The 15,726-nt window shown below is 46.9% G+C and overlaps 2 protein-coding genes across 2 annotated transcripts in view; both read right to left on the bottom strand.

The window, feature by feature from the left end:
• COPG2 (coatomer protein complex subunit gamma 2) overlaps positions 1-15,726 on the bottom strand; it is a 770,521-nt gene that overhangs the window by 213,903 nt on the left and 540,892 nt on the right. The window lies entirely within an intron of this gene.
• The window catches only part of FBXO18 (F-box protein, helicase, 18), a 49,157-nt gene that overhangs the window by 19,325 nt on the left and 14,106 nt on the right, over positions 1-15,726 (bottom strand). The window contains exons 5-13 of the mRNA XM_019509638.1: positions 15,099-15,234; positions 14,596-14,786; positions 13,095-13,208; positions 11,022-11,116; positions 9,522-9,690; positions 7,358-7,586; positions 5,050-5,137; positions 3,621-3,707; positions 1,417-1,553 (exon numbers count right to left, since the gene is read on the bottom strand). Coding sequence (XP_019365183.1) covers positions 1,417-1,553; positions 3,621-3,707; positions 5,050-5,137; positions 7,358-7,586; positions 9,522-9,690; positions 11,022-11,116; positions 13,095-13,208; positions 14,596-14,786; positions 15,099-15,234 — 1,246 coding nt within the window. The remainder of the gene's footprint in view (positions 1-1,416; positions 1,554-3,620; positions 3,708-5,049; positions 5,138-7,357; positions 7,587-9,521; positions 9,691-11,021; positions 11,117-13,094; positions 13,209-14,595; positions 14,787-15,098; positions 15,235-15,726) is intronic.

Here is a 15,726-nt window from a genome sequence, read left to right as displayed (position 1 = left end):
CGGGTACTCTAGGCCATTGCATGGTGCCAGGTGGGCAGGCAGGACTGCTTTGGCCCAGCAGCATCAGACATCAGCTGTGTACCCAGGCAGGGCTTCCCCCAGAATGGGTGGGTGGAAGAGGAGAGAGACACAAACAGAGAGCAAGACAAACAGAGAAGAGAAGAGAGTGAGAAACACACAGAGACGGATGTGGCCCTCGACAGGTCCCCAAAACTGATTAAGCATCCCTCCAATTACCCACTCCTGATTTAGATGCTAGATTTGTATAGGATGGTTTGGACAGGGCTCATCCTGCCTCAGGCAGGGGGTTGGACTAGATGCGATCTCTGGAGATCTCTTCCAGTCCAACCTCTCTATGACTTGATGCAGGCAGCTTGTGACTATATGGCTAGGAGCCCTGCCACAGCTGGTGTAGTCGGGAATCCTGGTGTTCGCACGTAGACAGCACTGGGCTCGTTGCTGTAGCCAGTGGGACGTAAAGGCAAGGCATGAGCAGCCCTTTCTCTCTCCTACTTTTTTTCTTGTGGCCCTCTGCAGGGTGCTCCTTGTTTGTGGCTCGTCAGGGGCTGACACGTGGGGAAGGGGATGGATGCTTGGATGCTCCTGTGGAGCCAACTGACCGCTGCTAGTTGCATGGGCACCTGGACTCCATTACCTGAAAGGTCCCTTCCACACCTATATTCTGGACCAAGAACCACCAGGTCATTTCAAGGAAATCAAACGGGCAGACTAAACCGGAGGTAGCCAACCTGTCTTGCACGTGTCACAAGTGTCATGGGAAGCCCCTGTGTGTGGTATTCAGCAGACTGGGGCAGGGAAAGGCAGGGCAGGAGCAGACAGAGCAGGAAGGAGAAAGCAAAGCAGCAAACTGGGCAGGGAGCACAGGGAAGGAGAGCAGAGTGCCAGATCAGGCAGAGAGCACCCAGCTGGGAGCAGAAAGAGGACCAGCAGATCAGGCAGGGGAAGGGGACTGGAGTGGCACTCAGGGAGGGTGTGGGGCACTCGGGGAGGGTGTGGGGCAGCACTCTTGCCAAAAAAGCTACCCCCACTAAACTAGATCTCTCACGGTGCCTTCCTACTTAATTCTTCTAAGGATTGGCATTAAAACAGACACAGTGGCCTCTCCCACACTCCCCACCCCACCCATCGGTACCGAAGAACAGGATAACTTAGTGATACAAGCACATAAAGAAAGCATGAAATGAACATTTCTGAAGTGAAACATCCCTACAGAAGTAAACCTCAACGGCTCCTGTGGGTAGAAGTCTCTCAAAGAGGGACCATTCTTCTCCTATAAAAGGTTGCTAAGTATTAAGAGCTTAATGCGAAACATCCTCTGGGGAAACGGTGAATGCAGTGGCAGAGAACGGAAAAGCCCCCATTTCCCTACACACACTTGCAGTGCCCCAGCCTCACCCGGGTGAGATAGTAGATGTGAGTGTGCGGCACTTCAACAAGCGCGTTGACAGCCCCTCGGAAGGTGTAGATCTGTTGGTGCGGGTCCCCCACGAAAATGACTCCACAGGTCTGGGACAGCACCACGTTCATGATGGCTGCAGAAAAAAAAAGCAAAGCATTGAGGAAACTCCAGAGAAGAAGTTTGCAAAATGAACACACAGGCTCCACCCTGCTCCCACCTGAGCAAGCAACTGAGAAATAAACCCTCAGAAGGATAAAAGAGCTGAAGCCATTCTTCATTTTCAGACAGCGATTGGATTGCTGGTGGCGGGGATCAGGGCAGAAAATAATCTCGGCATTTCTTACCTAAATTGAATATTTATATATTTTGGCTTCTTATTATTTACCGCATGGTCCAATAGTTTTGAAACCCTGTGAGTAACTGAATCCTGGCTATGCACTTAACTTAAACACAGCGCATCTGCATGCTTCCCTGTGTTGCCTAAAAAAGCAAGATATTCACTTTAAAACAACCACTTTCTCATGCTCTGGTTTTCTACCAAGCTCAAAACCTGTTTTTTTCCCTGTCACTTTAGTACTTTTGGGTTGGTTTGGTTTTTTTAAATTCTTTTGGAAAGCCCTTACTAAATTAATTTGGGTGCATCTGCTGCGGAGTTGCCTAATTAGCTCCACAGTAAAGTACCGCCATCTACACATGCACCGGTATTACAGCACAGTAAATTCACTCCGCCATAAGATAGTACTGTCAGGAACAATGCTATCATATGGCAGAGTCATCTACTGTGCTGCAATGCATGTGTAGATGGTGACTAGGACAGCAGCACTTTGAGCCAGGGTGGAGCAGCCCCAGGCTGGCACCAGGCTCGGGGGTCAGCCACCCAGCTCCATGGTCTGAGCACTCTTGTGCCCCATGCAGCCCCTCCGTCGCCCAACGCAACCACCTGCAGCCTGGGGCTGATGTCTGCTGCCCGCCCGGGGCTGCCCCGCCCCAGATCAAAGTGCTGCTGTCCCCGGCACATGTGTAGACACTGCGCCCAGGAGCACTGCTCCGGAGTTGATCGTATCACATTAATTGCACATGTAGAAGCACCCACTATGTGATAACCCTGTAAAAATGGCACCACCTCTCTATTTTGGTTCCCCCTAGCCTACAAAGAGAAAAGAGCCCTTCCCATCTCATCACCTTTTGTCTGTCCTGCTTTATTCAGACACAGAGCTCTCCAGAAGAAGTCATGTCCCTTAGAGGTTTCAGCATTGCTTGGCATGGGCTTAGCAGACCCATAGGCACTGCTTAAAATTGGTGAGATGCATCAAAAACTCCCTCTTCGCTCCTCGAGAGCGACCCCACCTTGCATCTTTCCATATGCACGCCTGACCAGTTATGGATGCAGTTCCAAGAGCCTGGCCTGGTGAGTCAAACACAGACTGAGAAAGTATATGCCTGACCCACTTCAGCTAGGAAAATGGGAGCAACAGGATTGATGAGAAGGGATGTGGAGCAGCTTCCATATGGAAAAGAGACAAGCAAGGAGGACACAACAGAGGTCTTTGAAGTCACAAAGAGAAAAACTTGAATAGGGGATGCTTCTTCAGCTGCATTTCCTCGTGGAAGGATGAGGAGGCATCTGATGAAATTATCAGATGGTTGTTTTAAAAGCAAACAAAAAGGAAGCACATTTTTTTTAAACTCCAGGTTTAATTCATTTGTGGCATCCATGTTCACAGGACACTGTTGAGACCAAGAGCATAACTGGGTTCAAAAAACGATTAGACAAATTTAGGTCCATAAGAAGCTCTGAAACAACCGTCAGGAGTGTCACCGCAGGCTTAGGACACCCCTAAAGCTGTGACTACTAGTAACTTGTAGGGTTTAACAGAGGACAGATCACCCTGCACTTGCTCTGCTCATATACCCTTCCTCAAACTGCAGGGGGGCGGAGACAGAGAACACGGTGGCAGACAAGGCAGGGAGCAGAAAGCAAAGTAGCAGATTGGGTCGGGGAAGGGGAACAGAGTGCTAATTTGCAGCATGCCTGACAAAAAAAAGATGGTTCCCCCGGTGCTCTAATGTACCTGCTACCATCACCGACAGGACACTGGGCTGGATGGACCCATAATAGTCATGCTGGTGTTCTCACTGCGATTAATGCCTGCAAAACACCGGGAAGTGCTAGTGATTCCTGTCACCTGCCATTGCTCACCTGGTGTGCAGTCTTGTGCCTCATCGACAAATATGGCATGATAGTCCAACAGCCGTGGCTTGCTAAGCTGCCAAAGTTTCAAGTACCCTGGAAGAACAAATAGACAGCGTAATTTAGATGTTTGAAAATCCTAACTAGAGACCCACTGTTTCAGTTTGTTTGCCGCCCACTTAAAATCCAGTTTTTAAAAGACTAACTTAAAAGTCGCATCTCCTGGCCACAAGTTGCCCTGAAAGGGTTGGTGGGTTTTCAAATATACTTTTTTACTTCCTTTACGTTACTATCATCTTTGCTGCTTCGTGGTTGCAAACAGCCAAAGAAGAAAACGACTGGAAAGGGAAGCAGTGATACCAACTACACTTTGAGAGCTGTTGTATGCACAAAGCAACCCCCACCAGGAAAACAGTAGGTATATCTCCCCAGAATAGTCCACTTGGGCATGACTTACATGCATCAATTAAAAAAGTGTTGTCTATTTTCTCTTTTACTGCTGCTTTTCAAATTGAGCGCTTGGTTTTTAACGTGTATCGTTACCAGCACTGGCCATTTTCAGGGGCCTAGGCCCATCTGCAGAAGCGTAGCTAAGCAGGCGGCCTCAAAGCCTGTCTCAGTGCCCGCAGGGTGAATCTTTGCAGGCTGACAACCAGGTGGGTCAGCTAAGTAAAGGCTGCCATCAACCTCTCCAGCTACACCAGTAATGGGATCCAATTAAACAGAGCACAAGGCCTTGAATTGGATGATCCAAATATAATATATCATAGCTTAGAGCAATGATTGGTGTAACCAAATGCATTAGATCTTGTTTTCCTGTAATAGATATTACTTTGTTAGGTTTCTTCGATAAACTGTAAAAACACAGCAGCCTTTTCAGAGAGGACTGTAAACTAAGGTAAGGAAGAAATGGAACGGTGTTGAACAGTGTTGTACGACAGTGATGGGAAAAAGAAAAGGAATCCTCCCCTCTAGAGAAGCATAACTTTCACACGTGCATCAATCCCAACTAATCAACCCTTTCCGAGTCCACAAGTGACCTGGTTTGTTCCTGCCCCAAAAGTTTCAGTAACACAAAAAAAGGTAAATAACATGCATCAGAGAACATGTATTAGAATATAATAAGCCATATATAAATATAGGATCTGGGCTAGAGGGAAATTTGGAGAACTCAGCAAAATCCAAGACAACCTGCTGCCAATCTGTCTGTCACCCTCCTCCCCTGCCGCCAACCTTGAGTCTCCCCAGCTGGTATAAGTTTTTGTTATCCATGTTGTGCTGTCAAGGGTAACCTGATGGGCTTTGGGATAAGAGTTTATTTTTCTGTTTTGGGGTGTAAGTAATAAAAGACTTGGGCTGTAGACCTGCCTCTTCTATCAGTAGCCCACCTGCAAGGTTATCTACAAGCCAGGTCACGGTATTCTCGCAAGCCACGTACCATCACATGTTATTTTGCAGTTCGTTTCCGTAGCTCTGTTCAGCGCCTTCATATTGTCCCATATCCGTCTTGCTTCCTCAACAATGATCTAGAAAGCAACATCACAAGGAACCAGGTAAAATTTCCAGGCACAAAAATGTCTTTCCGTTCTCCTGGGTTAAGATGTTGGATAGCAAGCCTAGATACAGCCATATCTAATTGCATTAGTTCTCCAGCAATTTCCTCAATGTCTCTCTGTATTTAAACTTCTCAGATAGCCCTGAAAGAAAGTACCCCTAGGTTTGTGGGATAGATATCTCTATCTCTCTTTTCCCTGTTCATGTTTCCCTTTGCAAACGACTCTCTAAAGTGATTTGATAAATCTGTCCTCTCCTGTCTGTCCCCAAAGCCACGTGTCCACCAGGCCACAAATGAGTGAATTAAAACAAGCAAGCAAGCAACCCCCTCCAACAAAAAAACAACAAAAAGCAAACAAAACCCAAGTAAAAACTCCACCAAACCAACAAATTCAGGATATGCACGTCAGGCAGGAGTAACCCATGCACTGGACCATCTGTTTTTCTCACCCAATCCTGTTCAACAGCCATTACCTATAAAATGTAGGTCCCAATTAAGTGTTTGCATGTCAACAGTCTGGGGGAGGGGGCTTGTTTTTTCACATCTGTTCATTCTTTGGCCTCTCTAGTGAGATTACCTGTTAGGCCTACTTGTACATATATTATTATGGGCAGGTACTTGTCATGGGACTGGCTCCAGCTCATTCCTGACATGCAACCATTCAGCAGCCACTGTGAAATGAATGTGTCAACCATTTTCATAGAACTGGAGAAAACAAGGGTTGGAAGGGACCTTGGGAGGTCACATCCAGTCCAACCCCCTGCTCAAAGTAGGACCAGCTCCAACTATATCATCCCAGCCAGGGCTTGGTCTTAAAAACCTCCAAGGATGGAGATTTGAGTCTCTCTGGGTAACCCGTCTCAGCGCTTCACCACCCTCCTTCCCTTTGATCTCATCTGGATTTGACCTGGTGACCTAGAGCTGAAAGGCTCATACAGACCCACTGGACCTTTTTCAGTCAGTCCCTGATTATGGAGGGTTAAACTTGTGCTTAGCAGGGAATTAACCTGAAAGACTGTGTGTTGTGAGGTTTTACTTTACCAGCTGACAGCCTTTGGGGCTTGGAACCGAGTATCAACTGGATGACAAAGTCAAAAATTAAACACGAGGAAAATAACACCCCGAATAATAGTTACAGACAATCAAAGCACGCACAAATGTTAAGGGGAAAAAAATCTGTTATTTTCTTACTCTCTCCCTAATGTTTAAAAAGATGGAATTGTAACGTAAGTGCTCAAAAGCAGGGCATGGGAAGGTAAAAACAAAATCCAAATAAAATCCCTCCAAAACTACCTACTGTCAAAAATTGCTCTGTTATGCAACCCCTCGGTGGAGGGCTGAGCTAAGCTGGCTTCTTAAGACAGACCTGAGCACTGTCAATACAGGTATTTATTTCTATTTCACTGTCAGCACTGTAGCATCTGAAGGACTTCCAAATGTTAACAAAAATGCAAGTATCCAGGTTGTAGCCATATTGGTCTAGTTGGTCTAGAGGCAGAATTTGGTCTAGTAAAAGCTATCACCTCTACCATGAGTTCTGAAATAAAAATGCAGAGGATTTTTCTTTTCCTGTCCCTGAAAAGAAATACGTACATATGGGGCTGATGTTGGACCTCAGCTAAAAGGCTACTGGAAACCTCTACCTGCAGGGGGTTGCAAAAAGGATGGAGCTGGACTGATCTCAGTGGGGGTGGATGACAGAACAAGGAGCAATGGGCTCAAGTTGCAGCAGAGAAAGTTTAAGTTAGCCATTAGAAAGAACTTCCTCACGAGGAGGGCGGTGAAGCACTGGAGCAGGTTACCCAGAGAGGTGGTGGAGTCTCCATCCTTGGAGGTTTTTAAGACCCAGGTAGACAAAGCCTTGGCTGGGATGATGCAGTTGGGGCTGGTCCTGCTTGAAGCAGGGGGTCGGACTAGATGTGACCTCCTGAGCTCCCCTCCAACCTTATGCTTCTAACTGGTTTTAAAGGGCTTTGGACAGAAGTGTCACGGGTCTCCTGTCTTGTCTGCTCACATAACCACACATTCCCCTTGGCACAGACAAACTCAGGGATGCAGGAAAACCTGTTCAATCTGTAGTTTCCAATTGCTGAAATAAAAGCACCACAATTTCCCTCGAGCCACATTCCCACTGCAACGCCTGCTTTACCCCCACTCCCAGCTAAACGCATGCCTCATCCCCAAGACTCACCCTCTTCTCCCCCTCAGTGACAGGGACCCGCATCCCATGTGTATTTTTGCACCATATGGGAGTGTGCTCTGTGGATATGAACTCATCCGAAGAAGCGAAAAAGCTCTCGAGCGTCTGAGTGACCGTCTTCCCCCGCACGAACAGAGACTGCCCCTCGCGGGTTTTGAGTTGGAAGCTGATTGTGTAAGGCGACAGCTTGAAGAAATTCAGCTTGCCTTTTTCTTTATATCTGCGTTTTGGACAGGAAGGCACGGTTAGACTGGACAAAGACTGACAGGAGGCATCACCTAGTTTTTCCTTCTATTACTGGGATGCAAAGGAGAGAAGAGGATCTGTCTAAAGGCCTCAAACAGTCCGTGTTAAGGTAGCAGGGTTTATTGTAGCTGCCTTTCCTTCACCCATGATGCAGGGAAATGCTCTTGCCCCCACGTATGAAAAAATTAAGAGCATAAATCACCTAAGATCTGGTCTGCACTACAGAGTTTATAGCACCAATATGCCAACCGGGGGTGTAAGAAGATCATGCCCCCTTCCTCCCTAAGCCAACATGGCTATACCATCCATCCCCGTGCCCAACTCTGGACACAGCTCTGCCACCAGGTCTCATCTCCTGCTGCCATAGCACTGCCTGCACAGCAAACCTACCTGCCCAAAGTCCCACAGTTAATCTAGGGCAGGGCAGGGAACCAAACCCAGGTGTCCTGAGGCCGCAAGGCTAATAATGACCAGCCCACTGGACCATCTTGTACGACGCAGTTCAACCGTTTCTAGTGGCAGAAAGGTGTGAAGGTGGCATAAAGGGTTGAAAACCCCGAGTTTGTGCCCTTTATTTTTTGTTTCAAGTCCTTATGATATCTAAGCAATCCTGACAGATTATTTCAAAGGATTATTAAGGCAGATTGCTCCCATTCTGCTGAAGGTTTTTGTGAGGGACCTGGGCAAGATGGTTCTGAGTTCTCACATAAGGAAGATATGGACTCTTCAACAAAAAGAGGTTTCCTTTCCAATCCTTTATGGTGGCCTTTGAGCTAAATAGGCCTTAACAAGAGCTCAAAACCAACCAAATAATAATAATAAAAAAAGATGCCTTCCCTTTTTAGGGCTTGTCTACATTATGGGGATGTTGTTGCCTCCTAGCGGTCAAGGAGAAGGATTTTTTCAGTGGTGTAACTACATCAACTCCCTCCTACACGCCAGAAGCGTAGCTATGATTCTGCCAGCACAGTCGTGCCCAGATGTGGGAAAAGGATGCTAGTACAGCTTCACCACTTGCGGAGTGCCATCTTTTTGCACCTATAGCTGACGTGTATACTACAAAATGTGGTCCAGGATAGCTCAGAAGTCAGGGCATGGGTACTTGAACAAGTCACCTTGGGGAAGCTGGAAGGTGAACTTACAGCATGTTAGCTACGCCAGGGTGACTGCTCATATGTGCTCTTGACCCGAGTTAAATGCTTCCCCCAGTCAAAAAAGGCTGAGTTGTTCTGCACTTGTCACAGGATAAGGGACTGCACAGATATAATGAACACAGAGCCAGCGATGCACTGTATGCACATGCCCTGGCTGACCCTGCAGTACCTCATTCTTGTAGCCATTTGCTCACGCATGGTCTACAGTCACAGCGGCTCTGATTTCAAATGGCAAACAGCTTGAGGCCAATTTAGTTAAACCCAAGCAAAACCCAGTACTATACAGTGCTAGAGCTAAATCAGCTGATGCCAGGTTTAAATGCAACGGTGAGAGTATCTGCAGAGGGCCTTAACTGAATGAATTCACACTGGTGCAACCGAACGCAGACCATGCCTGAGATCCCAATTCAGGAGTGTGTGCGATTAACTTATTTTCTATATTAAGAAACACAGGACATGTTAAGTATACGCAGAAAGGTGATTCAAACAGGTAGTTAGTGGGTGTTCCTCAAAAGATACCTAATGCCTCCCTAATGCAAAATGTATGGATCTAGAAACATGATGTGAAGACAGGGTTTTCAGAGGAGACACAGATAATAATGGGGCAAGAGTGCCAGCTCCCCAACCCCATAATGTTCTCAGCTGATCCTGGGGAACAGCCCTTGGTAGAGTCACAAGGAGGCAGTGGACACACAGCTACATTTTAAAGGTGGCCCAGCCCCTAAAACCAGGGGGCTGGGAAAGCCACTACTCACTGTTTGCCAAAAGTCGCAAAAGCTAACGAGTGGAAAGTCTTGCAGGTGACATTACAGGGGAAAAGCTTCTTCCCATTTTCTACAATAGACTTGTTAAATGCCACATACAGGAAATTAAGGTTGGAAAATTTCTCTGCATACTTGATCAAAGTTGAGGTCTTTCCAGTACCTGGAGGAAAGAAGAAAGAGGCACAAAAATGCTCCAGCCCAGCTATCCCCTGGACCGCTCCTCATCCAGGGCTCTCAGCCATGCACAGCATCCACTGAAATGAACAGGAGCCACACAGCTAAGTCAGCCCCGACAATCCCAACCTGTGGCCACCACGGTTACAATCAGCCATAAAATGGCCCAGCTCTCTCAAAGCAGGAGATAATACTCCTCTTGCTTGATAATACTCTCAGGCAATGATTTCCCAACAGTTATCTGGGCAGGTGGCAAGCTGTGATTGCCATTTTCAATGCATAATTAATTGCTTTCCCTGCGAGGCCCCATCTCCCACCTCTTTTCCAGCTATTGCATCCGTCCACTGTATCATATCCTGGTATGCCCATTCTCCAGGGCAAGGATTGCCATTGGTACCTGACCATTCATTGCCTAGCACAATGACCCTCAATTGAATCTTCTGATTTTATGGCAATGCTAAGGTCCATCCAGAGGATTATTTCTTTTTGGAATGTACTGACCTTGATTTTCTCTCTCTTTTTTTTGTGCGGTTGTGAAAGGAGGTGTCTCTTATTGTAACTGCATGGGGAGCTGGAGTTATGGACTAGTGTTCTCACAGGCTTTTTCCTCCCTGCTTATGTGCTTGTATTTTATTTCTCCACGAAAGTGCACCTTGCTTAATTACCGTATTTATACCCATACCACACACACCTTTTTCTGAAAAATGAGCTAAGGAAAATTGGGCTGCATGTCCTAAATGAAGAAACTCTGCATGGGCTGGAGGCTAGATCCCTGTGAAGCTACCACAGGATTTCCATTTTCAGCCTCACTCTCCTCTCCCTGCTGCGCAGCCAGTGGCTACTGTTTTATCCCATCGTGCCTACAGTAGAATTAAGACTTTTATAGTGTTGGTTCACATACAATTAGGCTGTGGAAAAGTTACACCTGTAGCTGTTGCAGTAGCAGCATCTTCCATAGAGGAGGGGGAATGAGGCTGCTAAGATGACCCTGCCCCCATACTGTATGGCCAGAGCCTCCAGCCCCCAAGGACAGGTAAGACTGTCCATACCCTCCCCACAATAAGATCTGCATGTTATTCAGGGCTCTGCGATATGCAAGTAAATATGGTAATTCAGCTTTTGCTGCATTTGTAAGAATTGAGAATGGGAAGAGCCCCCCTGGGCTATTAAGCCCAGTGCCCTAGTGGTCAAGTATCAACGCCACCCCAGCTCCAGAAAAGGAAAAATGAAGCAGGATGGGAGTTCATGTCAGTGCCTAATTAGCTATTTTTTTGGCCCAAATGTCCCTGTGCCTTGGAGCCCAGTCAGGTTTCTTACCTGCAAATGCCATGATTTTTACTATATGACCCGGTGCAATTTCATGGTTCAGGATCCTTTGCTGTTCATGGGTTAATTTTAAATCAAGTTTACTCCTGAAAAGAAAAACAAAATTATAAAGGTTGGAAAAAAAAAAAAGTGATTCTGTTGCATAATGACACAATAAAAATAGAAACAAATAGGAAAATAAAGACAAGAAGGGTGTGATCAAAGAGCTGCAGAGCCCTCATTTTGGAAGAGCTGGAATGGAGAGAGGCGAGAGGAAGAACAGATGGAGGGTAAGGCCACATGAGCCCAAAGACAGCTGACACAGGGAGCAAGGCTGTCAGTTTGGACTGAGTGAAAGCCCATTTTTTTGAGCAATTACCTTATTTAATCACATACCAGTCACCTTCCTCCCCAAAAATAAGTGATAAAAAAATCAGGGTGCATGTCTTAAACAAGGGAACGGATTGTGAATAGTCTGGTTACACAGAAAAGGTTCCCCCCCTACCACTGCCCTTCATTCTGCCTTCCCAAACATGTTTTATTTGACAGTATGTAGTATGCAAGTAAATATGGTAAATAATAACGATGGGAAAAGCAATCCAGCTGGAGATAACTGAAGGAGGGGCAGGGGGCCTTGCTCAAGGTTCAAGCTTTTCAAAAAGCTTCTAATGTCCCTCAGCCACCAACCCCTGCCTGCAGAAACACTTGGGCTGATGCCTCCTCTGTGTCATTGCTGCTCACGGCTGCTCTCAAGGATGGGGCAATGCAGGGCTTGTCTGTACCGCTGCCACAGCAGGTCCTGGCACTGGGTGGCTTCTGCAGGGATACCCCACACTAGAAATGCATCCCTGAGGCTGCTCTAGTGTCACCCTCTGCTCTGCTGTCCGCTCTGCTGGAGACTGAGGGTTTGAGATGAACACACAGGGGTCATTTTGGAACGGTTTCCCTTGCAAACTTCCAGCCCTGGAGTGTGCATGCGGACCGGAGAGCGCGGGATGCGTTTGAGCCCCTTGGTGCCAGCATCCCTTGCAGCAGTAATGCAGGCAACACCATAATAACTTTGCTGGTCCTGAGCGCATGCTCCAGCCCAGCTCTAGGGTTGAGCAGAGGTGGTGTATTGCACATGTGTAAAGCAGCAGTGAGCTGGGACATGTGCATCTCAACAGCACTTCTGAGCATGGTATAGAGATGGCACAGACACACCATAAGGTGCAGAGAGCCTCAAACCCCTTGAAGATGACCTGGACTCTGTCTCCACAGTTATCTTTGATCAGGAAAGTCAGGCTGCTTTGAAAATTGGACCCTCAACCTCTCTGTGCCTCCATTCCCACTGTGAATGAGAGGATAATTAATCCTTTTCTCACAGGGGAGCTGTGAGGTTTAATTAACATTTACAAAAGCAATTCAGTTTGTCACGCAATGGCATTATGTTCATAACTGAAAGTAAATTTTCCTAGTAACAAAACGACAGAGCAAGCCGTTTCTTTCCACAGGACTGCCCTTGGTGGGGTGCATCACTTTGTGTGCTCCCTCTGGCTTCGCTGAAACCCTCATCAAACAAACCACCATGCGCAGAACGCGTCCATTCCTACCAGCTGCCCCTGTGACAGAGTCGTTACTTGGAGATTTCCAAGGCAAGAAAATGGGACTCGTGGCTGAGAAATAAAAATCAAAGATGGAACCCAGGCAGGAGGAAACATCTGTTTATGGCTGGTCACAAGTGTCCAAATGTTGCTAATGTCTAATGCACTTGTCTCCACAAGCGCCCTGAGACATTGGGAAGTATGACTAGACCCATTTCACAGATGGGGAACCGAGGCACATGAATGCTATGGGATTTTCCCGGGGTCAGAAGGGATGCTACTGGCAGAGCAAGAACTAAATTGGGTACTAGTTTATTCCCCTCCAAACAGTTAGCTAATGACTGGGGTTCACGTATGGGATCAGCTGGCATGTAGGCAGGCAAAAGAACAGCATACACGTTAGTGTCTGAAGGCTGGTTTGTCTCCTTGACTCTTGGACGTGGCCGACGATAGTTATAAATGCATCTAATTATTATTACCACATCCAATACATGAATGTTACCTGGACCAGATGTCTCTCGCGCATGGTGAACTGGGCACTGGCTGCTCTACGATCTTAACAGCAGAACAGGAGCTCTCCATCAGATACAAGTAATAGAATATATTGTAATGGATCCTAGAGGAAAGCATAAAAAAAGATAATAAATTTAATACAAACAGATCTTCAGCGACACTCATCTAAACATGAACTACTCCTCTACACTCAAAAAAGGCCCCAGAAGCAATCAGTGCTGCCAATAAAGTAATATCTGAAGAGAGGACTAGCCAACTCGTCCCCCACAGTGCTCTATACCCAGACCAGATGACTTCAAACTTGTTTCCAATGCGTCATGGAAAGATAACAGTGCCCCTTAACAAAAAAGGGCCAGAGGTGCTGAGGCCTATAGACAGCCATGGCTCTTTCTGTCTTAACTAGAGATAGCTGTTTTGTTGCTAATATGCCCAGATGGTAGCCCTCTGGATATGACCGAGCTCAAGGTTTTCATCAGACATGAAGCCAAACGCAGCTGGTTACAGGCAGCGATTGCTAAATGAGCAGAACTTCAGTATTTAAAGTGCTATTATATGTTTAAAAAGCAACTGTAAATGCAAATTGGGGCGGCTCCTTGTTTCCTGCTTCTCACTGGAGCTGCATTTGCAAATAAAATCTCTTGTTATAACCACATATCCAACAATAGCATCAAGCTCTCTCTTTTTCTCCATTGCCACCGCCAACAGTTTGGCTGTGGGAGCTTAGTTAACAACCTTATTGCTGATGTGTGAGCCAAGAGAGAGCTCAGCCCACTTAGAATAAATAAGATACAGTATCTTGAATGGTCTGCATATAGTTGCTTGATTCATTAAATAATCCTTACAACTCTGCTACAGACCAAATTAGAGCATGTAGACAGAGGGGAAAAGCGATGTGGCCAAAGCTGCAGAGTGAGTTTAAATTAGCCATCTCCAACTCAGCACTACCCTCAGAGCTGCCTACCTCTTACCACCGGGCAAATTCTCCTCTGCAAAGAGTGGAAACAATGGTTTGCTACCATACCTGGGATAAGCAGATAAGATGCCCGATGCACGTCAGAAACAGAGCTGCCGGGTCTGGAAACGTTGGTTTTCCATGGCTACTTTTTGGAATACAATGGCACTTGGGAATAAAAATGCTGAACTGCTGACAGACTGCACTCAGCTGCTGTGAACTACCGTATATACTCACGTACCACATGCACCTTCCCTTGCCACCCCCAAAAAAATCAACCTCCAATTTATGGGGCATGTCCTAAGTGAAGAAGCTTGATTTTTCTTTGCTAGAAGAGAAGCCTGGAGGAAGAGGTTAGATTGTGGATTTGTAAAGGATGATCTGGATAGGGACGATCCTGCCCCAGGCAAGGGGCTGCACTATGTGATTTATGGGGGTCTCTTCCAGCCCCATGGAAGGCTGAGCAAAGCCATGGCTCCTGATACAGAACCCAGGACCAGGACATTTATTTTCATGGTGACAGCTTCTTTCTCCTCACCTGTTGCTGATATCAATGTCCTTCTCCCTCATTGCATACAGCAGGGTGGCCAGACAGTACAACCTCTCAGCGACCTCCATGACCGAAACAGTAGAGCAGGGTCTCTTCAGGCAGGCCATCAGCTTCTGGATGTCACGCACCGCATCCGAGAACAGCACAATGGTTGCTATCACCGCCCACGCCATCGCTGCCTGGAGATGGCAACAGCCAAAGGAACAGTGAAGAGAAAGGTATGTTAGACCAAAAGTGGACTGGGCTGGTTTAGGCAGGGATGATCCTGCCTTGAGGAGGAGCGGTGACTTACTGAGGTGCTTTCCAGCCCCACTTTTCCATGATTTTATGTTCAGTCCTCTGAGTATTTAACACTTCCTTGTTCCTTGCCCTGCTAACAACCTACCTCTGCTAAATGCTTTTCCTTCGGGAAAGTCTGTAATGCCTGCTGCTCCCCCAACATAACCCATGAACCAGAACACAAGACAAGAGTCAAGGAGTGCTCCACCTACCCCAGCTGTGCTCTTTAAATCAGGCAGTTTGTTGGCAATGCAGTTTTCTGCCTTGGTAAAGAGACGGTGGCTCTTCAAACACTGGAGAACCTTATCAGAGTCTACTCTTCGGTCGCTGCTTAAGGTAGACACGTACCTGCGCAGAAAGAAAACAGATCTGCCCTTTGTCAATGCTGTGTAGGGATCTAACTCCTAATTAAAGTCGGATGATATTGCACAGCAAAGTGCCCCTCTGACTGTAGTGCTTAAAGGGCCCAGACAATAATTTCTACCGTCTTCGGTGATGCTAACTCCGCCGTCTTGCTGCGCTATAAGCTCTACAGGATGGAGAGCGGGTTTGATCCCAGGAAGCCGAGCTAGTCACAGGCTTCTGCTGGACCAGGCCCTTGGATGGTGAACTCTTCATGGCAGGGGTCACATCTTATATGTGAACAGGCTGCAGCACCCTGTGGGCATCACGGGATTGCAAATAATGATTAATGCATAGAGTATGGACATGGTGGCGGGGAGCTAAGAACCTCACAGCCATCAGCGCTGCTAGTGAGGACAACCCGTGGGAAACCCTGCAAGGGCTGATCAGAGAGGAGGGTTTTGCATCTGTACAGTGTAAAAAAAAAAAAAAAAAAAA

Source organism: Gavialis gangeticus, unplaced genomic scaffold (genome assembly GCF_001723915.1).
Source record: "Gavialis gangeticus isolate Ggan-Ray unplaced genomic scaffold, GavGan_comp1, whole genome shotgun sequence".
NCBI lineage: Eukaryota > Metazoa > Chordata > Crocodylia > Gavialidae > Gavialis > Gavialis gangeticus.
This window is presented reverse-complemented; position numbering and strand designations above follow the sequence as displayed.